Genomic DNA, 27,230 nt, shown 5'->3' with positions numbered 1-27,230 from the left:
GAACAATAATTGTTTTCACCACTGGTAACAAGATCACCAGTATGTGTCATGTGCAGGATGTACTGTAGCAACTCACCTAAGGTCCTTCAGTAGCATCTTCCAAACCTGTGACACCGAAGACCCAGAGGACAAGGGCAGCAGGCACATGGGAAGACCACCATCTGCAAGTTCTCCAAGCATTCTGACTGGGGGATCATCCTGAAGCTTTCTCCCGAACAGCATTGAGAATATTCAGATCTCCTCCATGGACTGTAGCAGTTCAATGACATAACGTCTCAGTATTTTCTCGAGTAATTGGGGATGGGCAACAAACTGGTCTTGTTAACAATGCTTACATCTCAGGAACAAATTATCTTTTTGTGCAATGTTTACTTCTGTGAAAGGACATTTAGTTAGGATATTCACCCTGCTTTTCTCTCCATGGATGCTCCTGGCCTTCTGTGTATTTCCAGCAATGTCTGTTGCTGTTTCTGATTTGTCGACATCCATGGTATTTTGCTTTTATAGAAAACTCTGTACAAAAGTCCAATTTTTATTCATTCTTGATCCTGTGAATAGACTATCTAAAATACCCTTTTTAGTTATTTATACAAATCACACAACTTCAAAGCCAGCATGGTATTGGTAGTTTATTTATAAATCATAACTCAATCAAGCCAACAATTCATTTTTAAAGAAATGAAGCCCCATTCACTAAACTCGAAGAAAAGGCTGTCGTTCTTAATCAAATTAAACAATAGAGTGTTAATACTTTGGTCTGAAGAATAATTAGATAATATGATTTTTATATACCAGTTAAACTAATATGTTCATTGAGGTTGTGCTGTATGGTATGAACACTTGATGTTGAGAAAAAAATTGGTTTATTTCGGGTCAATTAAATAATGGGAACCCAGAGTTAAAAGTACCATTGTTAGTCATGCCTTCATCCAGAGTTTCTTCCTTAAATCTCTCTGCCTATCAACTCTGTACCTCCTTGTCATCTCTTTGCTTACATTTTTGGCCACCTTTGGCTGATTGCTAAGCATTGTTTAATGACTCCTGTGAAATGCCTTGAGATGCGTGTCTATATTAAAGATGTTATATAAATCACCTATATAAAAGTTGGTTTTGTTAATCAGGTCTGTTGTAGAACTCCAAATCAACTGCATTGTCATGATTTCTGTCAAATATATTGGTGGGTCTGTCCATTTAAATTAAAAGACAAACCAATTTCAAACAAAGGTTTTGTCCTTGAATTTTTTTGTGAATGCAAATTTGTAGTAATTACATATTTTTCAGAAAGATAAACTCTCTGTTTGTATTCTGCAGAGCATTATTGAGGCCAAGGCTTTACTCTCCTTTGGCTCTGGGTAACTTGTGTGGGTTTTCTCTAAATCAGCTAAGACTCTCACTGACTTGAAAGTGCATTTGTGAATGTTGGGTGAGCTGAGCTTTGGATTCATCTGTAATTCATTTAGTGGCTAAATTTCCTGTTGCCATTTAACCAACTAGTTTTACACAAGAAATAGCTACTTGCACAAATGACTAGAGAACAGTTAGCAGCAATAGAATTGCGTCTCAGAGCCAGTACCTTCCCAAGCTCTATTAGGGATGGAAAAAAAAATGCTGGTTTTGCCAGTAATAGGCATAATAACAATTAAAGAATGGCACTTAAAGGGCTCCTCTTGTACAGTGGTAGTGTCCTAAGCGAGATGGCCTGGGGTACGGCAACACATTTGGGCAGGTTGCTATAAATATGTGAATAGTACTTCGTGAAGAGAAAATTGGATTAAAGGAAAGCAATATTTTAAAAACATCCTAACTATTCAAATTCAAAAAGCTGTTGTATAATCTTCACCTCTAGTGCACTGGTTGGCCATTTGTGACAACGCTGGTGCCACTTTCTAGGAATCTAATTGAGCTCAGTTGACTTTATTGTTCTATATTTGATTGACAGGACTCTGGACCAATGCTCGTCAAGGTGAAATAGATGGAAACAAAGATGGATTTGGTCGATTTCAGTTCACAGCAATGGCTTCATGATCCCTGGTAACCACATGATTTCCATGGTAACCACTGCTGATTAGTCTTTAGCACAGTTATCAGTCTCTCAGGTTTTAAGATTCCCATTGGTCCCTGGTAATCATATGACTAGCATGGAGTAAAATCTCAAAAACACAAGTTGACATCACAAAGTGGTTGGAACTGATTTTTCTAAAGCTGAAAAGAATTCCTTTGTAAAAATGTTACCAGGGCTGGGAATAGAATGTAAGTTGAGGAGGTGTATTCAAATTCTTTGCCTATTTATTATGCAATTAAGAGATCCAGTCCAGCAATGATTGTAGAGCAATGATTGTAGAGCAATTGCAGAAAATGTGTAAAACACTACCAATTATTCTCTTGCATTGTTTAAGAACGAACTTATGCTCTGGACAATGGCTTTAAATCTTTACCATCATCACTCAAATTGTTGATTGGTAATTGTTATAATTACTGAAATAATTCACCAAAACTAAATATTTCCATTGCACATTTTACATAATAAAAATGGTCCTGTGAAGTTTTCTTGGAATGTTTTACATTAAACACATTTTACAGTTATATTTCATTGCACTAAACTGTAGAAATATGGGTACAATCTGCATGGTATACCATTTGCACGTGCTGACACAATTTCGTAGTAGGAATTAAACTTCTGAGATATTTGCAACTCTGAGGGAGAAATGGGACCCAAGTGGAGAAGAGAAAGAGGGCTAACTTTAAGAAACTTTTTTTGTGTGTTTTCAGAAATAAATAACTCCAATGTTTTGACTTCAGGAACATGGATGGGAAAAGGGCCTGAAAACACTGTGGGGGAAAGAAATTCAGTGAGTTACTTGGTTTCTTTTCTGGCAGTTATGAGTTCCAGGTTCCTGGGCCTTGGGAGAAATAATTAATGAAATGGTACTTTTACAGATTTTAAAAAATTCATCAAATTAGCTTCTGATTTGTTTTCATTTAGCCAATACAATTTTTCAGCTCGTCAGAATCATAAGTGCAGTATATCAGAGATTGATTATCCTGCATAGTCATGAGAATCGTATAACACAGAAAATATGTTTGTGCAGAATGAAATCTTAAAGAATTGCACTAATCTTTTACTTTCAGATGTTGGCTGCTCTGTTGTATGTATAGTTGTATTTTCTGCACTTTTTCAGATTTATAATAGTCATGGTTTAGTTTTATATCTTGACTCAACCATTGCAACGCAAGCTACTTTTACCATTTTACTTTGATATTGTCAATGTTGTGACACATCCTGAAATCTATTTCAGTGCCATCTCTTTCACTAAATATTGTCTAATGTGCTGATATAAGCTTTGTTTCAATCCCAGCCTCTGATATCATTGTTTCAATTCTGTCTTCTGCATCAGCCACCTTTTAATGGCTCTTACACTGCAGTTTTCTAATGTGGGCAGAGCTTTCTTAGTGTGCATCAAGATTTATCAAACTTGTTCAATGGGGATTTTGACAGAGAAGAAGAAATAATTTTGTTTGTCAAAACAAGTTTCACGTTAAGACAGTGGTAAATATTATGCTGGATATTGTGGCCTGTTCATACCATAATAAAATAAATTTCAGCAAACTAGAGCCAGATGTTAGATTGGAGGGAAGGGTTGGGGGAAGGAAAATGGAGAGGCAGGGGTGGAGTTCTTTTAATGCATGAGCTATTGGTTAGGATGCATTGCCTGAAAGCAAATTCATTAGTAACTTTCAAAAGGAATTTGGATATTTATTTGCAAAAGAGAAAATTCTGGGCTACAGGAAAAGGTAGTGGATGGAGCTAATTGGATGCCCCTTTCAAAGAGTTGTCAGCGTCATAATAGGCTTCCTCTGTGCTTTATGATTCAGAAGTTCTGAAACTTGAAACAGATTTTTCAATATATAACAGTAACTGTCAGCAGACTTCATTGTTGCCTTGTGTTTTATTATCTTGGATGATCCTATCTGTCAAATCTCTTCTACATTAGTGATGGCACATGACAATGTTCAGCTACAGAGATGAACAGTAAGTTTGAAAAGTTAAACAAAATTGAAGGGTTCAGATGACCTCAAACAGTGAGAATAAATTTAACTTGTCGTTCAACTCCCTCATTGAAACCAGCTCTGACCTTTCAAATGAATACAAAAAACAGTACACTACAGGAATAGGCTCCTCCGCCCACTAGGACTGGTGCCATTCTGTTAAATATATTCAATACCTTCTCTAGTTTCTTGCAATCTATAAACTCTGAATTTGCATCTTCTTGTCTCCTCCCTTGTGCAGGATTTGGTCAGTAGGTTACTCTTCCAGGACTTTTGCTAGGCAATTTTCACATTACTTGTGGATAAAGTCTATGGTTAACATTGTGGCAAATTTGTCTGTCATTCGCATTAGCAGACCAAGAAATCCATAGAAGGATGCCTATGATAAACTCTGGAATAAGTTCTAGATAAGTAAGTCTGAGTTAGTCAAACCCTGCAACCTTGTCATAATGACCACATTAACTAATTGGGGCATAGTTAAGCCACGCTGGAGTACAAGATCGTAGGCAATCCTGTGGCAAAGACTCCAAAAAGGTCTCGCCTATGCCCTAAATGAGGATGCACCAAAGGACATCTTCAACATGGATGAAACTGGACTGGTTTACCATCGATCAGATTGCTCTTTGCACATTTCTTTTTTAAACATTAGTGGCAGAAAGTGAGCAATGAATTGCACCAACATGGATGGCTCTGAAAATTTGCTGTTTTATGAGATTAAACGTTCAAGAAGTCATGTTGTTTGTAAATATTAAGACGCTACCTGCACAATATGGGGCTAACATGACTTACAGCATTTTGAGGCACAGATCAGGGAAGCGCACAAAGGGTTAACAAGTAGATTTTCATTGTGGTAATCCTGAAGAGTCTGAATGCCTGCCTGCTCACCCAGCTGGATTTCTAGTTGAAGCTGCATAGATGTTAAAAATGCTCTGGGATTTTCCGACACACCACAGAAACACACAAATCATGTTTGTCTACAGACCCATCCAAAGTGCTGAATGGGAAAAGATTACTGAGGCTTTTCTAGAGCGAGCTCCTAACGATTAACTCCATCATAGTAAATTTTGAACAGTTGAAAATTAAAAGCATTTTCCCATATTTTTAATGAAAATAACTGTTTTTATTATTATTTGGATGCAGATTGAATCTCATAGGGACCTTCTGGTTTTCTCAAATCTCACCTTAACTCCCCCTGCCCCCCGCTGCCAAAATTTACAGTAGCCAAAAGTGCTGAAAACACCAAATAGTCTTAATTATTTATCTGGATGCATGAACCTGTGGACGATAGTTATTTTCATGTTGAACCTATTCTTTGAAAACCCAGTAGACATCTGAATCTATCCCTCTGCCTCCCCCACCACTGTTTAATAACTTTAGTGTCTTCCTCGTTTCTTTAAAATACTGGAACCTCTGCGCTTAAGAACCTTGACTTTGGTGCTGTAAACCATGTGGTAGCTCGAATCAATTTTCTTCAGTAGATGTGATGCTGACTCATCACGTGGCTATTTTGGAATTGTTTTAGAAACGTGCATTAACTTTAGGAGAAAATATTTTGCATAGACTAACAATTCAGGTAAATATGTATCACGTATACACATTTATTTAAAATTGTCTACCACAATTCAGTAACTAAGGAAGAAAAGCCCTCATAATCCAATCAACATTATACATTGCTTTTTATTTTGATGCACTTATTATATGTAAAAGATTGGTCATTTTGTTAATACAGTGTGTGCATAATGTATATGTCTGAGTATTGAGATTGCATGTCCAATGACTGCAATCATTTTGTTTACTATTCGGAATAATCTACATCTGGATTGTATATTAATCCTGATTTGGGCCTGGACTAGCTTAAAACAAGAATCCTTTCCAATGAGAACAGACAGAAACCTGATGAGATCCTTCAGGAAATTAGTTTCTCAAATTTCAACCCAGTTTTGTTCTTCATTTGTAAGACCAAGACACCTATTAATTTAGCACAAACTCAGCAGTCTCATTCATACACTGTAGATAAATCCAAGATTTACCTGTGGGCAGGTAAATCTAAAAAAGGCAGACAAAGGTCAACAGATGATGTAATTGTCCAGCCAATAGTAGTTGGGCATTCAGTGCAGATGAAATGTTATGCATTGGAAGCAAAATAGATGTCGTACATGTGTTTTTTTTTCTCATTGCTGACTTATTAAGGGACAAACTGAAAGCGATTAGGGCTTTCTGTGTATTCAAATCTAACAACCTTCATTGCTGTCCAGTCGTTGGTGCAGATTTGAATACAGTAAGTGAAATAGTGAATTGTTTGAGTGAAACTGTTGGCTATGAGTGGTTCCGTATTTTAATTTTTGTCCTGTAATCATCACTGAGACTCTAGGGTTAATTATTAATCCATGGTGGTGATTTGGTAAGGAGTTTGAAGCTGCTTAATGTCAAGATTAATCTGAAAAACTAGAAAGGTTTAGATTACCCATTTTTTTCAATGGATGGATAAGAAGAGTCCATGTGTACGTGTATAAAGTATGAAAACCTATCGATAAAGTGAGGCAAAAGACAGGTTTAGAACTGATGGCAGAGGGTTCTTCACAGCGATAAAAACAAGTTGAGCAGTACAATTCATGGTCGAAGATGTTCTTATTCATTTTGCTTTTGAACTGATGTCCTATCTTCCCTCTTGGGTGGATGTCAAATGTCCCAACTATAAATTTGAAGAGGAGCAGTGGTTCTCAACCAGCACTGGTAAAACTGGGTGTTATTTGTTTCAATTGACTGCTGCATTCTTGCATTGCAGTAATAATTACCTTTTGTTTGTTGTAAGATGCTTTGGAAAGCTTTTAAGTCATGAAAGCAGCTATAAAAATGCAAGTTTTTCTTTACGCGTGGAGCCTTCCATTTGCACCAAAATGAGGGTGTGCAATACTTTTTCACGGTATTTTCTCAATCTAATCAATGGGAAGTGTTAACCTCACTGATCAAGTTGTAGCCTGACTGCTTGTTTTGTCTACCCCGCCCTTATACGTTCCTTGCAATTACAGACAGCTGTCGCATTAAAATAGACAACACGTTTTTTTACAGTTTAGGAATGTGGCTGTTCTGATATTGATCTTTGGCCCCAGCAATCCACACCACGATTTTCACAGTCAACATCAACATCAAAATAAATAAATCTATAGATGTTTTCAGATTGGTGCCCAGGATCCATTTTTCATGTTGCTTTTCTGAAATTAACTGACTTTGAGCATGGGAGCAGGGGCACTGTAAATGTCGTTCTTGAGGGGAGTAATGTGTGGTTTGTGTGAATCTCTCACATGCATAGTTGTCATATGATACACTGTCATGGTGCTGCTATTCCTGAATATGAGTACTGGACTAAGTACCAGCCATTTTTCATGTCATATCTCCTCAGGCCTGCTGCTTATGCATTTAAATGCTGAAAAACCCAGTTAGCCTTGAAGACCCAACTGCAATGCACCCGCAGAAAAATTCCGGTTATCTTTTATTTCGCATCACTACCTCTGAGTACTGTGTGAGATCTAGTGCAAATAGATAGGATTGGCAGAGGTTCCAGTTCTTAAACATGGTGTGAAAAATTCATATTTTCTTTGAAACTAGAAGGACCTTTTACTCCCCATGTACTATGGTACTTATTATTGTAGAGAATTTAGTTATTAATGCTGCCAGTAGTTTGTGAGTTTCACTATTAGCAAAGAATGCAATGTGATCCAGAATAAGCAATGTTTGTGTTGATTACCTTATAAAGTCAGCTAAGATGAGTTTACCTTCCTACTCACTCATATTACATTGATTTGTTAAGTTGCTCAGTGAGATTGCACAGATCAGTAAATAACTTGAGCACCACCAGTTGGGTTCTTGCCTGTTCAGTAAAATAGACATTTCTGCTTTTGCCCGAAACATTGATTTTCCTGCTCCTTGGATGCTGCCTGAACTGCTGTGCTCTTCCAGCACCACTGATCCAGAATCTGGTTTCCAGCATCTGCAGTCATTGTTTTTACCTTCCTGCCTGTTCATATCATTTCACTCACTTTAACCCAGCCTTGGGACTGACCAGCCTGGGTAGGTAATTATGTTAGTTGTACTTGAAGTAGATAAATATAGATCAGAATACACTGGTGTCTTTCTCCTGCCTGAAGCAGTTAAAAGATGGATGAACGATAGCTGTTCATCCAGAAGCCAAGTTGTGATTTGGCACCCTCAAGTGGTTTGAAGCACACACTGCACCTTCACGAAACATTTATCAGCTTGCATGTGTTTGGTGTTTTTCATAACCTCAATGTGTCCCAAGTCACGTAACGCCAATTACGTATTACTGAAAAGTAATTACTACTACAGTGTAGGAACGGTGGCAACTAATTTTCTCATAGCAATATACTACAAAGAGCAATAGAATCATGAACAGATAATGTCTTTCAAGGTTCTGTGAGTAACAATGTCCTAGGGATCCTTTATATTGGCTGAGATGGGAGAGTTAACATCTCTTCCATTAGATAACACCGTATTTTTCCCTTAGTATTTCCACATAACCACTTAGACTAGAGAGTGACTTGATCAAAGATTATGTTTAGAACTTATCCTGACAAAGTGTGCTCCCTGTGTTGATGCTGTCTGCCTCGAATATTTCCAGTGTTTGATTTGCTCACATTTCTAGAATCTATAGCATATATTATATAGTTTGCAGATTGTGGGCATTGCTGACTAGGCCTGTGTTTGTTTCCAAACACTGATTTGTTTTTGGAAAGTGATGGAAAGTTGCCTTCATCGAGCAATTGCAGTACATGTGTTGTACAGCCACTGTGCTGTAAGGAAAAAAAGTGCTGGGATTTTAACCCAGTGACATTGGAGAAATAGTACATGTGTAATTTCACATCAGAATGGTAGGGGGTGGGGTACGGTCTGGAAGATGCTGCTCAAGGAGCCTTGGTGAGATTCTGCTCTGCATGTTTTAGATGGTGCATGCTGCACCCCCAGCATTGTTTGGGGGGGAAGGAGGTGAAGGGAGTGAGAGGTGAAGGAGTGAGTGCTGAGTTTGTGGTTCTGAGGTCATTCAAGTGAGCTGCTTTGTCTTTGGTGTTGATCTTGAGCATTGTTGGAGCTGAACTAATCCCATGCAAGTCGGGAACATTCCATCAAATCTCTGACTTGTGCCTTTATATAGAATGAACTGGATTTGGGGAGCCAGGAGGTGATGATCATTGTAAAGCTCTTCGCTTGTGTCTGTGGTTCCTATGTTTAGAGCTGGTTTATCATCTGCCTCAAGGATGTGGTTGGATTGCATGTACTTGGAAATGTTTTTCATAACATTTTTAAATTGCTTTCAGGCAATGATTCCATATACTATATTGAACAAAGTTGCATATTTCTGGATGTTTAAAACTGCCATGTGTTATCAAAACTGTCTTAGATGAAGTCGCAGACAACTGAATTTTCAATTGTAGTTAGCCTGGAATGATTAATTTTGTACTTTTATATGTCATTTTGGATAAGATTCCGGATTTGTATCTTGTATGTGACCTAAAATAATAATTTAAAAACTGATGTTTCAATGACAAATTCCAAAAAATCTGTATGTAGTGATAATGACAGTATAAGACGTTGTTTGAATTCTCCAGCGACCGACTAACTACAGACGTCTACTACAAACCTATCGACTCCCACAGCTACTTGAACTACACCTCCTTCCACCGTGCCTTCTGTAAAAACACCATTGCTTATTCCCAATTCCTCCGCCTCCACCGCATCTGTTCCCCGAATGACCATTTCCACCTTAGAAAGTCCCAGATGGCCTCCTTCTTCAAAGACTGCAGTTTCTCCTCCCACTCGGTCGACGATGCCTTCCAGTACATCTCCTCCATTTCCTCTACCTACGTCCTTGAACCCCACTTCTCCTAAAGCAAAAAGGACAGAACACCCCTTGTCCTTGCCTTCCACCCCATCATCCTCCATCACTTCCGCCACCTACACACAGACCCACCATTAGGGACCCACCGCTAGGGACATATTTCCCTCCCCTCCCCAATAGTGATTTGGAGAGACTGTTCTCTCTGTGATTCCCTTGTCAGGTCCACACCCCCCACCAGCCCTCACCCCAAACCAGGCACCTTCCCCTGTCACGGCAGGAAGTGCAAAACATCGAGGAGGTAGGACACCTAAGTGTGGACAGTTTCAGAAAACATCTCTGGGACACCCGCACCAACCAACCCCACCGACCTGTGGCTGATCACATCAACTCCCTCTCCCATTATACTAAGGACATGCAGGTCCTGGGCCGCTTCCATCGCCAAACCCCAACCACCTGATGCCTGTAGGAAGAACGCCTCATCTTCTGCCTTGGGACCCTGCAACCACACAGAATTAATGTGGATATCACCAGCTTCCTCATTTCCCCTCCCCCCACCCTATCCCAGTCCCAAGCCTCCAACTTGGCACTGCCCTCTCTTGACCTGTTCATCGTCTTTCTGTACCTATCTGCTCCACCCTCCTCTCCGACCTATCACCTTCTCCCCCACCTTCATCTACCTACTGCATTCTCATCTCCCTTCTCCCTTCCACAAGCCTCATTTCTGCTGAAGGGCTCATGCCCAAAACATCAATTCTCCTCCTGCTCCTCCGATGCTGCCTGACCCCTGCTGTGCTTTGCCAGCACCACACTCTCAACTCTGATCTCCAGCATCTGCAGTCCTCATTTCTTCACTTTCTCCTCCACTGTGTGGTTGTAAATCTTTGGAAAAATAAATCCTCAGGCAGTTGGTGATTCTTTGTTGTGTGAATTTTAAGCTTTTGGATTTTAACAGTTTCAGTGTTGTCATTTTAACTCCATTGATGCAAGCATCGGTCACGTCTTCAGGGATAAAGGGGAAAGCTTCCTTTTCCCCTTTCTCTGGTCTCTCAACAGCACCCTCTGCTGCATCATTGGGGGATTTTCACTTAAAACATCACTTACTCCTGAAATCCTTCTGAATTTTCACCCAGATGTGTAGGCAGGCGGGTGAATGATTTCCTGCTGCTGGTCAGCAACAAGATTCCCTGGCAGTATCATACCTGCAGATAGTTTTCCTGGAGGTTGATGGATTACCCTCCTGCAAACAGCAGGTTGCCAATTTAAACTAATGTGAAGACCCTTTAAGGCACGTTCCTGAAGACCGACTGGAGTTTTGCCTGAGGAGCACTTGCCTGAAAGCAGCCTCCCTGTGACAGATAGGAGTTCAAGTGTTTCCTGCACGCTTTGGAGCTTTCCTGCCTATTTGGCCATAGGCTGCTCTGCAGTAGTTGCTTGACAGCTCTGGCTATTTTTTTAATTTCAACCTTTTTTAAAGTTGTTGAGACTGAGAATTGAAGTGGAAATTCCCTTTCCGTTCACACCTAAAATGTTGGCTGCTGCTCCATATGAGCTGGAGGGCCTCATAATTTCCTTGCAACTTCAAGAACTCATCCATTGTCCTTTAATTTGACACAAAATTGCCAATTTGGGGACACTGACTGTTAGGTGACAGTTCGTAACACACTGCAAAGACCACCATTTAAGTCTGCAATGCAAAATCCTGTCAAGAATCTCAGTTTTGTAAGATAGACCTGCATGAAATCTTTACCCATGACATAGAGAGGTGGTATTCATGCCCTCAGTTCAGGTTGAGATACTTTACTCCACTCTGCCCAAAGTGCCGAATTTGCTTTTTAAAAACTAAATATGCTGTAATTTTTATTAGCACGAGCTCGGTGGTAATGTGGTTGCTCGGAGAACAAGTGCTCTTATTTAAAACACCATTTTCTGTAATTTCTGTCTTTAGGTTGCATGTTCAGCTTGTTATCAGTTTCTGATGGAGGTTCAAAATGAAAAAAAGGATCTTTTAACCTTGGGGTTCCTAATGGATGTTTCATTGTGGATGATGATGTGCAGCTTTTAGTACAAATGCAAACCTAAGAATGACACCTAAAGCAAGGTCATCTACTATAATTTCCCATAAACGTTGCAGACATTTTTTTAGTGTGCAACATGTAGAAATATTTGTAAATGTCCTTGACTTTCCGTGTCTACGATTGAATCCTTCATGCTGAGTAACAAATATTCTGAAGAACTGAGACCTGTATTAAATCACTGTGCGGAACAGCTAGATATGTAATCCATGTTGCCTAACTAATCTTGGTTAAGCCTATTGTTCGTGAGGACCTGACTTTGACAGTCAGAACAGCGTAGATATTTCTGTGTGGAAACAGCTGCTTAGAAGCTTTGGCTCATCCCTTTGTTCTTCCCATCTGTTCCAGAAAAGGAATTTGCGTTTTTTATTTCATTAAAACTTGGTAAATCGACCATATCTTAGTAGTGACCATGATTTATGACTTTGTCATTGGTGAATTATGACCTTCCTTTAATTTTGAGGGAATGAATCTCATTTTGTCGTATCGGTGTGCTATTTCTGTGCTTGAAAGATTCCACATGGAATCTCTTAATGAGCAAATTCCCTCATTGGACTCATTTTAAAAATTGTGTGATTAGGGCTCCTTTAGTTGCTTAATTGAATAAGGCATTGAACAGACCGTTCGTATAGACCAGGCAGGATGCAGGTTTGCTGCTGATTTTGTAGATGAATCAGGCAGGATTGTAGTTCTCTTTTTATTCTAGTCACCATTTTTTCACAATCAAAATCACAAAAATTGATTATTTAATTATTTAATGCGTTACTGTTTGTGGTTCAAATTTGTTACTGTATTTCCTTACAGCCCAACAGTGATTGCACTTTGAATGTGAGGAGGTTTGTGACGTTAAGAAGTTGTGTAACACGTGAGATAAATTCAGTTCTGAAGAACAGTCATTAGATTTGAAAAATGAACTTTGTTTGCCAGTGCGCAGATGCTGCGCGACCTGCTGGGTTTTTGCAGCACTTTGAGTTTTTATTTTTGATTTTCAGCATCAGTATTATTTTACTTTGGCTGCCTATATAAATGCAACTCTTCCAGGGGTTGCAACTCTCATTTTTACATTTTTTGGCCTATGCAAAGCATTTGTGCATTCCGGTAATGGTTTTGTTTGGACGTTTGTCTGGGGCAGGTAGGACTTGAACCTGGATCTTCTGGCCTTGAGGAAGGAGCATGACCACCGAACACGAGCCACAAAACTACATTATGTATACATTTCTTTCAAATTTTTTGCCACGGTGGGATTTGAAACTATAACCCAACCTTGAACTACTAGATACTGGCCCAGTGACATTACCACTTGCCACTATGCCCTCTCCTCTATTGTTGTACAGTTCTGTACATTAAAGTTTGGGTGCTTGATGATTAGCCTGAGGTCTTTACTCTGCTGGGGGATTGTAGAAAGAAAGTGAACTTATACAGTAGGTGAGAGATGATGTCTTCCTTGAGTGTTTCATTAAATTGCGCTCAAAGTGTGACGACACCAATGTAGGTTGGTCCAGCGTAGATAATGGAGGTCTGCCTTTCCGTTACTAGAGGCTAGATGCTGGTGTGGACTGGGTCAGAAAGACTCTTAATCTGAGCTTTTCATCATTTTATTTTGCTAATTTATTCCTAGATCTGTAATGTTGGAGTTTTTGTTTCTTTAATTTTCTAATTTTCTTTTCCCTAAGTAATTGTTCTCAAGAATTTGTACCTAATGACCTTTGTACCTAGGATGACACCGTAATGTGGCGACTTGTAAACTTTTCACTGTATTCTAGTACATGTGACAATAAAACTAATTCAAATAAAATTCTGATACTCTGTTCATGCTGTTAATTGTGAGGAGTACTTTATCGGTTTTGATTTTTGTTACTGTACTGTATCAGTTCCAAACAATTGGAATAATGTTTGATTTTGATTTTAATTTTTGCTTTAATATTACTCTTGTGGTTCCAGCCATGTAAGTTTATGCTACTTCATTTTCAGGTAAACCTGCTGATACTCTTAAACTGAGATGACAGCAACTGCACTGCGGATAGGGGACCAATTAATCCTAGAAGAGGATTATGATGAGAATTACATTCCAAATGAACAAGGTATTTGAACATGGCTTTACTTTCCATCTGTATTTACTAGTTGATTTTGAGTGCTCCAAGTAGCTTGTTGGATAAGGCTCATGCAAAGAGAGGGCCAAAGTCTGATTTGAAACTGAAGCTCAACCTTCAATGATATTTTAGACTTGAGTGTCTGGTGCCTTCCCAGGTAGTTTGGGTGTCAAAACTCGTAAATGGTAGGGCTGTCTTGGGAGTGGCATGAAGTTTAATTGCTGGGAATACAGTGGGCAACAGGGGTTCATTTCCTAGGGTGGAAAAAGGGAAATTTTCACCAGGTCAGGTGTTTATTCCCTGCTTTCTTCTGCACAGAAGAATATTGTTTGTTTTTGAAAGGAAACTTGCCTTTTCCTGCTGGCAACAGCAGCAGTTGATCAATGCTTTCCACTCATCAAAGACAGTTTTACCAGCGGTCTTTCTTGAACAGGCAGTTGGATCCTAATTAACATTTAGAGAGACTGCAATACCTAAACTTTGGGTTCCAATGAATTTAGCATTGGCCTAATGCCCATGCAGATTTAGTAATGACTACTCCAATTAGAGTCATAGAGATATACAGCACAGAAACAGATACTTCTGTCCAACTTGTCCAGGCTGACCCGATATCCTAACTTAATCTACTCTCATTTGCCAGCATTTGGTCCATATCCCTCTTAAACCCTTCCTACTTATATACCCCATTCAGATGCCTTTTAATTGTACCAGCCTCCACCACCACCTCTGGCAGCTCATTCCATACATGCACCACCGTCTGTGTGAAAAAGCTGCCCCTTAGGGAAAAAATTTAAAAGGGACCTCTCACATTAAGCCCAAGCTGTCTAGTTTTGGAGTCCTCTACCCTTGGAAAAAGACCTTGGCTATTCACCTTATTCATGACCCTCCCAAATTCATAAGCCTCTGTAAGGTCACCCCATAGCCTCTGACGGACCAGGGAATATAACACCAGCCTGTTCAACTTCTCCCTATATTTCAAATCCTCCATATTCTTGTAAATCTTTTCTGAACCCTTTCAAGTTTCACAACATCCTTATTACTGGAAGATCAGAATTGAACACACGAGTCCAAAAGTGACCTAACCAGTGTCCGTCACACATGAGAAATTGACACAATGCACAGCAACATTGTACCACCAGGTTTAACTATTTCATCTTGGGAGTCCGCGTGATAAGACAGTCATGCAGTGTTGATTAATCATGGCAATCAAATGGCCATCGGTTTACAATAGATTCTGACTTGAGGCAGGGAAAAAACCAATTGATGAGAAGTTTGGACACCATGGATCCAAATCACTGTTCCTTCCAAATGTGTTACACTTAGAACATGTCATGCAGCAAATTACTTTTATACTAGATCTCAAGATGTATTTTTCAGAAGGTGGTCTATCTAATTGACATTTTAATGGTTCAATGATTTGTGTTTGCGCAATCATTTCCTGGAACTCTGTTTCATCAATTTACCACTCAGTCTGGTTACCCTTTTCTGTTTACTGTAAATGTCTGAAATACTCTGTTTCACCAGAACTGCGCACAATATTATTAGCATAGTTTCACCAATGATTCATAATGCGGCAGAGTTGCCTGACTATTTCAACTCACTATTAACCTTTATAATAAATGTCAGCTTCTGAATTGTTTTCTGCTTTCGGTGGTATTGATTGAAGGGACACCCTGGCCAGGACAGCTGCTTCATCCCTACAGTTCATATTCATGAGAAAGACCTGTCAAATTCATCAAAGTATTTGCCTTTTGAACACCTGATAGGTGTTTTTCTATGATGAGATTATTCAGATTGGAGCAAAAGGCAGCTGGGTTTGTGACTTAATATAATTCAGAATTTATTGTTTAAATTTCAGTGGAGCAGGGAGAAGCTAAATTAAATAAATGGCATTCTGCCAGATGGGTGCCTTCTAGATCAAGTTTTACAACTTAACAATCACTGAAGCAGCCACTGATAAGTTATGGCCTTAAAATAGCAATCTACTGCTCCTGAGCCTTCAGAGCAAGTGTCTGTATAAACCAATGAGGCTGTCCGATTGTAGTTTTTTTATGTGGGTAACCTGTCAGCAACTGGTCTCCTGATTTTGCATGTTGTAAAAGTTGATTTGAAATGTGCTATGGTCACTTGAATGCAGTTCAACAAACAGGTAATTTATCACTTTACTAAAAATGAAAGTCAAAGCCACAGATGAATTTGAATGTGAGAGAGTGCAAGAATAATACAAGCTCTGGCTCTGTGATTCATGAAGCCAATAAATTGAACTCTTGAGCTGATGGATAAAAGTCAACAGTTAACAGTTGTAAGCTTGCTTATGTGCAGTGTTCTCGCCACTTAAGGTTGAAATTTGTGGGTTCCAATGTTCTTCCACGATTGATGCACCAAATCTAAGATAACATTTCAGTGCTTTAGTAACAAAGGGGGTCATTGTAAAAGATGCCATGGCACAATTTAAGGAGAAGTGGTGAGTTCTCTAGTATCAAGAAAGATGAGACAAATGGTTTGCGTTGATTGGTGGCAGTTGGAGTTCAGCATGGTTGAATTTAAAGTCACAAAATGACATAGAAGCAATATAATGAATTACGTATAAAATAGTTAGAGGTTGGTGGATACAGCACGTAAATGAATTGTCTGTTTGTTTTTTTGTAGACATGTCCTTAAAAGTGATGGTTCAATATTTTTTAACCAATGGAGATAGCAAATTGAATGTTGGGATGTATAAGTCTAATAAAGTGAACTGAAGTCCTTTAGTACCATGTCTGGAAGATTATGTGGAATGTCTGATTATTACCGAAAATATGCAGGATTAAAGGATTGAGTCCCTAGGAGGCCTTTAAGATTTACAACTGTGGAGAGCTGAATTGTAAAATGATTCACTTTTACACTTCGGAGATGTCTAATCTTGACAAACGTTGCTTAATGGCTTGGAGAATTTGGATTCAGAACAGCTGTGATTTGAGGACCAGGAAATACAAGCACAGCGGCAGTTTTTTAAAAGATTTGCACTGAATAATACTTGAATAATAATGACTTCAGAGTAATGGTAAGAAATCTTTCATCCCATCAGACTGAACTAGACTAGGCGAGCGAATGATTTTCTCATGTACAGAACATTACCAGGATGCCAAAAGTTGGAATGTTGAATGTCTGTTCAATGTAAGTTAAATATTGCAATCTTTTAGCAAAAGATCATGTAGATCTTTTGAGCATTATAATTCATATTTTGGATTTCAAGTACCTGGGTGAGTCTCAGTTATTCTACAAACCAAATTTAATCTGGGGTTGCAATGAATAATCACTGACAAGTTCAATAGCATTTGTATCCTATGTATGGCATTTTGTCCATCAGCATCATAACTGCTTGAGTCAAACCTCCCAGATGTTTTTTGTGCAAATAAAATATGCTGAAGTATAAAGCAGTGACATCAAACATAACATGAGCATTGCAAAAACTGAGAGAACAAGAGACCTGACATGGTTTTTTTTTTCTAATTGCATATTCTTGTATTCAGTGTTGTTTATTTTAAACAGCATCCTTTTGATTTGGGGAAAAAACATTGTGTCAAGATGTAGCTCATCCCACATTAGGCCTGCAAAGTCTGCACGATTGGCCTCTAGACTGAAGGAATTAAATATTTATCTCCCAAACGCTGCTATGAAAAGAAAGGGGTGGAGTGTGGGGAAATCACAGGGAAATGTTTTATGTTTTTCTTGAATGCATTTTTTTATTGTTTATTAGTAAAAGGAAAACGGAGATGGGAATTTATTTTTGACTGGGCATGACATTTAGAAGTGGAGCTCATGTGGCTATCTGAGGATATGTTGGACCAGTGTTGGGCTGGAGGTTTCAGACAAGAGCTGAGGACCATTTCGGAAAATAATAGGTAATTATTCTCGATGATTGAGATTAAAAATAAATATGATAGAAAGCTCACCTGTTAACCTGTCAAATTTACAGGCAAACCCAGAGGAGAGTGTTTGAAGCCACTCAGCTGAACAATATAGTGTAAATGTTGAAGGAAGATATTATGGCCTTACTAATGAGGAAGGTGTAGAGAAGAATGAAGAGAGAGAGAGGGAGTGCAACATGATTACAGGCAGGGAGGATATGACTTCTGACACAGATTAGAGCCACTGTTAGTGCTGATTGAAAAGGTCCAGACTTGCAGGTGACAGCACAAAATTCCTTCTCCAAAGTCTAGGCTTTTGGATGTGGTAGTTGTTTGTGAGGATGGTACAGTTGGGGTCTGATCTTTCTGCCACCATGAAATAGAAGGGGTTGGATGGTACCAGAGGAAAGGCAACAGTAACAGATGTAACTGTTGACTCAGAGTTGTGCACTCAACTCTGAGTCAGAAGGTTGTACATTTAAGTCCTACGATAGAGACTTGAACACAAAAATCTAAACAAATCCGTTAGTGTATTGCGAAGAGAGTGCTGCACTGGCTGAAATAGTATATTTTAGTTACAACTTCACCCTGAGGCTCTGTTGCCGCCTTTGGGAGATGAGAGAGATTCCATAGTATGGTTTTGAGGAGCAACTTGGAGTTATCTCTGGTTTCTTGGCCAACACTTATCTATCAATTAACATTGCAAGCAGATCATCTGGTGGGTCATCACATTGCTGTTGTGGGAGTATACTGTCTACAGATTTATTGTTATCTTTCTAACATTAGAACAATGACTACGTTTCAGAATTACTTAATTTACTGTAAAGCACTTTAGTTCCTCAGTAGTTAATGGTGCTGTGGAAGCATTGTCTCCCACTCATGAACAAGGACAAGAAGTTGGTGTCACTGGTGTTGTCACTCTGGAAGAATGTTGGCATCAAACTCCATCCATAAGTGCACATATGGAGTTGCTGATGTAATTGTTCTGCATCTTTTGAACAGTCACCATCACTTTCTCATACTGCTCTCCACTTTGCTCATTGCCTCTATGACCACCTCACTGGATGTTCTGATCTTGACACTAGCATTTATTTGTCAGTCCTTCCATTGAATCCAGGTAAAGTAGTATTACTGATAGTAATTCACTGATGCTCTTATGTGATACTCAGGACAGATTTCATTGCAGAATGGAAACATGGTGATGGCACCTGATTTATATACTGGCACTTCTGACTTGTGGAGTCTTTGTTATCAAACACCTTTTTGTCTTAGTTTGTAGAAGACTGAGCTGACACAGTTGACCCGGTGTTGTATTTTCTTGCCAATGGTAGCTTTTTGAGGGAGTTGCCTGCTGAAGTCTGGGAAGGGCTTAACATTTTTCAGAGTCTCTTCAACATTTGTTGGCAGTGGAATATAATTAATGAGTTTTGCTTTGGCAGCATTTAATGTTGGGGTGTTTGTTGTTTGCAGAATTGAAGGGATTGTGTCATTTGCAAGTTTGGTGCAGAGTGTGGTACAAACTGTAGTCACGTGCAAACTTTGGATCATACATGGTGGTAAACTTAGTATTATCTTAGAGGCAACTGAGAGTAGAGTGTTTCCATTTAGGTAATATTTAACACTGACACAAGAGGACAACGATGTGAAGAGCTGATGTTGAGCAGCTTCTAATTGATATGGGAGCTATCACAGCATTGGTTGACCCGGGATTTCAAAGACAGCTCTTTCAGATCTCCCACTCAAGGCAGTTAGTCATGTCATCAAGAAACAATTGCAGAATTGTGATCAAGTTTATTGGACAATTAAATCTTTGTTTCATAGTTTACAGAATCTTGGGATTTACTGAGGCAGTGAAGAGTTCCTTGTGTCTATTTGATATTTTTCTAGGACTTTCCTGGCAACAGACAATGTCAGAGGTTTCTATGATCAGCTTTTGACCTTATTGTCTCTCTGGCTGAGGAAATCCTCCCAGAGGAAGTAGACAGTTCAGAAGAATAACATGTTAGTTTTTTTCCCTGCTGTGGACAAGAGAAGAATAACTTGATAGTTCCCACAGCAAGACTTCTTCCCCCTTTTTGAAGATGGTTATTGTTGTTGGTAGAGCTGCAGAAGACAAATGGCTAGATAGTTAAGATTTTGAAAATACTGTACTACTGTGAGTCTCATTCAGAATTTTGTATACCCTTTCTTCCTCACATATTCCATAATATCAAGATTTTTTTTTCTTCTGTTCTTTCTGTGTCTTAATTCTGGAATAACCTGACTGTACAGTGTGAAAAACTGATAATGACTTGAGCCTCTTATTTAATTAGTAGCTATTTGCATTTTTATTTTGGGGCTGAAGTGCTAACAGATTGTCAAAGTGTTTTAAGGAACAGTGAATAAAGAGCAAAGACTATGGAAGAGAGATAAGGGAAAGTCATAATAAAACAGAAGCCAGACAGATCTAAGTGATCCCGCAACCAGTGTATCAGATTAGTCTACTCTCGACCTTCTGTAAAGTGTTGGAATGTGTCATCAACACCATATTTAAGCAGCACTTGCTCAGCAAAATCCTGCTGATTGGCCCTGTTGGAACCCAAACTGGGTCATTCAGCACTCGATCTGATTACAGGCTTGGTTCAAACATGCGAAAGTGAGGACTGCAGATGCTGGAGATTAGACAAGATTAGAGTGGTGCTGGAAATGCACAGCAGGTCAGGCAGCATCCGAGGAGCAGGAAAATCAATGTTTCAGACAGGAGACATTCATTAGGAATGAGGTTGGAAGCCTCGGGGGTGGAGGGATGGTCAAACATGGTCAAAGGAGCTGAATTCCTAAACGAGGTGAGAGTGACAGCCCTTGACGTCAAGGGTACATTTGACTGAGTTTGGCATCAAGACCCCCAGCAGAACCAGGGTCAATCCAAATTGGGGAGAAAATTCTCTGCTGGTTAAAGTACTACCTGGCACATGAAAACATTGCAGTGATTATTGGGAGGTCAGTCGTCTCAGTTCGGGACATCTCCAAGGAATTCCTCAGACGAGTGTTTGAGACCCAACTATGCTCAGTGCTTCATCAATGACCTTCCCTCCATTATAAGGCCAAAAGTGGGGTGTTGGTTGGTCATTGCACAATGCTCAGCATCATTCACAGGTCCCTAGATACTGAAGCAGTCCATGTCCAAATGGAGTAAGACCTGGACAGTATCCATGCTTGGGCTGACATGTGGCTTGTAAAATACTTTACAAGTGTCAGGTAAATACAGTTTCCAATATGGGACCATATAAGCACAGCCCCTTGACATTCGACGGCATTATGATCATTGAATTCCCCACTGTCAACATCCTGGGTTACGATTGACCAGAAACTGAACTGGACTATCCCCCCATAAATGCTGTGAGTGGAAAAGTGGACCAGTTCATCCACTGATGTAGAGGAGAAGGCTCATTTGATTTTCTTTTTGGCTTGAGATGCAACAGTTGGAGCAATGAAAAATAATTTTCTTTCACCTCAACAGCTTAAAGTTGTCTGGTTCACTTATGATGATGCACAACATGAAAATATGTAGTCGCCTTTTGATAGATTGTGAAGTTGAATGTCATTTTAGTAAAAATGAAGGAAAACTTTATAGGAATAATCATTTGTGATAAAATTAGCATTTGTCTGACAAATTTGGGTTAATTAAGGAATGCCAGCAGAGTTTTGTTGAAGGCAAATTGTTTTGACTTGTATGCTTCAGTTTTATGATAAGGTGGTAAAGAACGGGGCTGAAAATGTGTTGCTGGTTAAACCATAGCAGGTCAGGCAGCATCCAAGGTGGTGCTGCCTGACCTGCTGTGCTTTAACCAGCAACACATTTTCAGCTCTGATCTCCAGCATCTGCAGACCTCACTTTTTACACTAGGTAAAGAACAGGGATAAGGATCATACAATTGATGTGACATTCTTGAATTTTCAAAAAGTATTTGATAAGTGCCCCATACCAGGCTTATTAGCCATGGGTGAATTTGAAATTAAAGAGACTACTACAACGTGCATGTAAATTGGTGACTGACAGGGAACACTGTGTGGTACATAGATGGTTTTGGATTGGAGAAAAGTATGCAGTGGACCTTTCAGACAGCAGTGTTAGGAGCTCTGCTTTTCTTCATCAGTGCTAATGCCCTGGAATTTGGTGTACTGGGAATAATTTCAAAATGTGTGGATTAAACAAAGCTTATAAATTCTGTGGAGTCTGAGGAAGCCAGTACCTAACTGGAGGATGATGCCCAGTTTGGTGCCCCACAATTTTAAAAGGATGTAAGGAGAGGATACAGAGTGAATACAAGAATGGTTCCACATTTGTAAAGAACACTAAGTTTTTCTCAGCATGACAGGAGAAGCTGAGCCTACTGGTGACCTCTGAGTTCCTTTAGGACTTCTGTAATGTGACACATCTGGTAGAATTATGGCATACGGTAAAAAGGATTGTAAAACACAACTTGATTGTGTAATCCAGCTAATAGTGTTAAATATGATTTGATCTATGTTGATTTTAGTTTGCTTTCAACAGTAAAAATCTTGTCCTTTTAATTATTTCTATCAGCTGCTGGGAAATTAATCTCTTTAAAAACTATCTGGTTCTTACTATCATAAGAGGTGCTTGGCACAGGGAACAATGACAACATGAAGAAATATATCTTTATGTAGTGAGTGATTATAGTTGGATTGTGCTGTCTTAGAAGTTTGAAGAGGGAGAAAAAGTCAAGACTTTCAAAAGAATCGTGATTAATTATTGGTAAAGAAACATCTTGGAAGACTGGTGAAAAGGCAGGGGAGTAGATCTAGTGTTATGAATGTTCAGCTTTGTAAAGCAGTCACAGAGAGGAGCATGTAGAGTCTTATTGGGGACAGACCCATGTGACCTGACTGCTGTGGGATCTGACCCAGATCAGGTCTTACTGGAAGTCATATGCGAGCTTTAAACTTTAACTTTGCAATAGAATAGGCAGTGATTTTTGTTGCAGACTTGGTAACTCTTGGGGGCAGTCAGACCAACAAATTTGAAGAAAGAAGTCTCTCAGCAGGTAATGCTTTGTCAGGGAGAAGGAAAAAGTTAATTTGGGGGCAATCCCCAAGTGGAGTGCTGATGAGGGTGCACTTCTTTTTTTTTATAAGGGAACATGGTTTTTTGGTGGAAAGCTGAAGACCAAGGAACTACAAATGTGTGTCTTCTGAAAGCCCATTCAAGTATGCTCAGAAGATTGAATGAAGAGGACTTTGTTTAAAAGCTTGCTGAAAGATTTGACCAATTGGGGCAGGACGGAGACATGCTAAACCAGTGAAAGATATTTGAGTCTGTAGATATGAGGTTAAGTTTCTGATGAACATGTGTTGTAATTAGCTCGGTTTTTGTTTTGTGAGAAGTTATTCTTTTTCTGCACTTTAGTTGCTTACCAAGTTATGTTTAGTCTATGACTAGATACTGGAGATCTGAAATAAAATCAGTGTTCCTGTTCATGGACAAAATGTTAACAATTTTTCTTTTTTCTTTAAATGCTGCCAGACTTACTGAGATTCTTGGGCAATTTTTAAATAGAATGAATCTTTAGTCTGTCTTAATGTTAACCTGATTATTACAATTGAAGTCTTAAAACTTAAAAATCTTGTTTGATCCATTGGGTCAGACTGGGAAATTCAATTATTTCTAAAAATTATCAATTGTCTACACAGACAGTAACACTAGTTGAATTGCTGTTGTTTTTGTGTTTTGATATTGGAACATTTGAGTCGAGAGTACTAATCTCATCCTTGACAAATTTTAAAACCCAGGCTTTGTCGTCTAATCTTGGTTTACTTCACCTTTTAACACTTCAGAATTAAAACAAAAAAAAATCTTGGTGCTGCCCTAGAATAAAATTCTTGACATTTCACCAAATTTTGTCAGTTTGGATACAAAATGCAGTCACCTCATAATTCTGTGACCCTGTCCTTTTCTAGAGCAGAACATGTTCACTTTTAATTTTGAATTTTTTAATGCATTTTATTATCTGTTATAGATGACTTCTCTATGAATGTAGTAATTTTAAAGGATTGTTTTTGCACAGGATGTGTTTAATAATAATGCATTGCCATAAACCTGGGTACAATTTGTTATATTAACCAAGGTTCAGATTTAATTTTTTCCAAGGGACGCATTGGTACTGGTGACTTTAACTGCCATTAGCAATTTTGTTTTATCATTAGAAAAGCCATTCAGACTTGATCCAAAACTAATGACCCAGAAAGAAGAGAGATACTAAATATACTGAGATGCTTGGTGAAATGTCATAAGAGTCATACAACATGGAAACAGACTTGTCGGTCCAAACAGAACAAGCTGAACATCATCCGAATCTAAACTAGTCCCACCCTCCTGTTCCTGGCCCTTCCATACCTTCCGTATTCTGTATCTATCCAAATATCTTGTAAAAGTTGGACTGGCATCCACTATTTCCTCAGGAAGTTCATTGTACATGTGAAGCACCCTCTGTGTAAAAAGATTCGCCTCTCTCTTGTCTTTAAAAATCTCCCTCCACATCTTAAAAACATGTTTCCTAGTTTTGAAATCTCAACTTATCCTTGCAAAATAGGAGTCCCATCATAATTCTGTTCAAGTCCAGGAGCAAGGCTCAAACACAGCTCCTTCTGATTCATAAGTGACAGTACCACCACTGAATCAAGAATGACAACATGGCAAGCACTAATCTGGACAAACTATTATCTATATAACCAGCAAGCATATTAAAGTTATTCTAATTAAAATAAATAGCAATGGAAGGCACTGGCCGTCAGGCTATACTGCTCCTTTTTGTTTGTTTAAGCTTTTGCTTGTCTTCACCAAATTTTGGTTATTTTTTCTAAGCTGTTGATCAAAGTTTTTCAATTACAGGATTGTTTGTCTGCAGTGTTCTATAAGTATGCATTATTAATAAATTTCAATACTTTAGAATTCTTCACAAGTGCATGTAAAACATAATCTTGTCTCAGCATTGTGCACACCACAGAAATCATGTTTCCAAACTCATGAGTCACTTTGTGAAATCTTATCTCCTCTGTATTGGTCAAAGCATTAGCATATTTTGTTCAGTTTTTTGCTGGATACTTTGATATTTGGTTCAATCTTCAGATTCAGGGTGCAAAAATAGGAGTTGCTGAAGACATTGTGCTTTGATGTGCTTCCAAATATTCGATTCACTTATTTCTTGTGAAGTTTATCCACTAAAATCCTATTCGGGTGTAACCTCATGTCATCCCATCAAGAGAATCATTAAACTCAACAGCGTGAACTGAAGTACTGGAAGGAACATGAATAAAGCTCCAAATTAATTCACTGGAAACAAAACACCACACTCAGTAGAGAGATCCAAGATTAGATGCAAGATCATTTCTTTTGAGCCTCCTTTGAAGAAAGTGAAACAGCACTTTAAGATTATTAATGCAGTTTTCATGAATAAGGAAAGCAGATGACCAAATATCATATATTTACAGAGATGCATTAATTTTGCATATTTCAGACTGCACATACACCCCATATGAAGGAGGAGAAAAAGAGGAGGCCATTTGTCCCCTTTAGACTGTTCCAAGCAGAGTGTTTTTGTTCAAAAATTATTTGGCTCTAAATGCTTTGAAAACATTTAATGATATCAGTGGGAAAAGGTTTATTTCGTGAAAACTGGTGATAGTTTAGTAGCTTTAAGTTTTTTGTGATCTTGATTGTTTCAAGATTTACTATAATTTGAATGTAAATTCTGGTCTTTTTTCCCCCAATAATGTTCCCTTACAATACCATTAGACGTAGGAGCAGAAGGTTATGATTAGATTACCTACAGTATGGAAACAGGCTCTTCTGCCCAACAAGTCCATACCGACCCTCAGAAGAGAAACCACCCAGACCCATTTCCCTCTGACCTAACACTATGGGCAGTTTAGCATGGCTAATTCACCTGACCTGCACATCTTTGGACTGTGGGAGGAAACCAGAGCACCACGCAGACACAGGGAGAATGTGCAAACTCTGCACAGACAGTTGCCCAAGACTGGAATCGAACCTGGGACCTTGGTGGTGTGAGGCAGCTGTGCTAACCACTGTGCCACCCTATTGGCCCATCGAGTCAGCTCTGCAATTCAAGACGATCATGGCTGATCTGATCATTCTGAACTCCACTTTCTTGCTTTTCCCCCATTATCCTTGATGTCTTTACTGATTAATTATCTGTGCATCTCATCCTTGAATATGTTTAATGGCCCAGCTTCTCCAATCTGAGGTAGAGAATTCCACAGATACACTACCCTCTGACAAAAGAAATTCTTCCTCATCTGTCCTAAATGGACAACCATTTTGATCCTGGACTCTCCCACAAGGGGAGGAACTTCTCTGCATTCACTATCCTAAGCACCTTAAGAATCTTGTGTGTTAAATAAGGTTGTCTCTTGTTCTGCAAAACTCCATTCCAATGATTACAGATTCAACAACTATTCCTTTTAAGAAAATCACTTCATGCCCTAGTGACTTTTCTCAGGAATGCTTCCAATGGCAGTATTTTCTTCTTTTTAGATATATTTGTTCCCCTTTTTTAAAAAAAATTCTCTTCTGACCTCTGTTTCATAAGAAACTTTTAAATCTATTGGCCAGAGCATTGAGTATAAGAGTTGGGAGGTCATATTGTGATTGTACAGGACATTGATCAAGTCACTTTTGGAATATTCTGTGCAATTCTGGTCTCTCTTCTACAAGAACAATGTTGTGAAACTTGAAAGGGTTCAGAAAAGATTTACAAGGATGTTGCCAGGGTGGAGGGTTTGAGCTAAAGGGAGAGGTTGAATAGGCTGGGGCTGTTTTCCCTGGAGCTTGGGACAATCGAGGGATTTATAAAATCATGAGCATTGATAGGGTAAATAGTCAAGGTCTTTTCCCTGGGATGAGGGAGTCCAGAACTAGAGGGTATAGATTTAGGGTGAGGGGGAAAAAGTTAAAAGAGATCTAAGGGGCAACTTTTTCACACAGAGGGTGGTGCATGTATGGATTGAGCTGCCAGAGGAAGTGGTGAAGGCTGGTACAATTACAACATTTAAAAGGCATCTGGATGGATATTAGAATAAAAAGGGTTTTGGGCCAAGTGCTGGCAAATGGGACTGGAATAATTTAGGATATCTGTTCAGAGACAAAAAATAAGCTGCAGATACTAGACTCCAAAGTAGACAAGCGGGAGGCTGGAAGAACACAGCAAGTCAGACAGCATCAGGAGGTGGAGAAGTCAACAATTTGAGTGTAACCCTT

The 27,230-nt window shown here is 39.0% G+C and overlaps 1 protein-coding gene across 8 annotated transcripts in view; it reads left to right on the top strand.

The window, feature by feature from the left end:
* Positions 1-27,230, top strand: part of LOC132829613 (centrosomal protein of 164 kDa-like) — a 219,217-nt gene that overhangs the window by 23,246 nt on the left and 168,741 nt on the right. For 3 of the 8 annotated variants that reach the window (XM_060846910.1, XM_060846909.1, XM_060846903.1), the window contains exons 2-4: positions 1,940-2,051; positions 2,770-2,849; positions 13,942-14,051. In XM_060846910.1, the coding sequence (XP_060702893.1) occupies positions 13,970-14,051 (82 nt within the window). In that variant the 5' untranslated portion in view covers positions 1,940-2,051; positions 2,770-2,849; positions 13,942-13,969. The remainder of the gene's footprint in view (positions 1-1,939; positions 2,052-2,769; positions 2,850-13,941; positions 14,052-27,230) is intronic. The other 5 variants (XM_060846907.1, XM_060846908.1, XM_060846906.1 and 2 more) reach the window with 5 other exon arrangements.

The sequence above is a fragment of the Hemiscyllium ocellatum genome, chromosome 29 (genome assembly GCF_020745735.1).
Source record: "Hemiscyllium ocellatum isolate sHemOce1 chromosome 29, sHemOce1.pat.X.cur, whole genome shotgun sequence".
In the NCBI taxonomy this organism is placed as follows: Eukaryota; Metazoa; Chordata; class Chondrichthyes; order Orectolobiformes; family Hemiscylliidae; genus Hemiscyllium; species Hemiscyllium ocellatum.
This window is presented reverse-complemented; position numbering and strand designations above follow the sequence as displayed.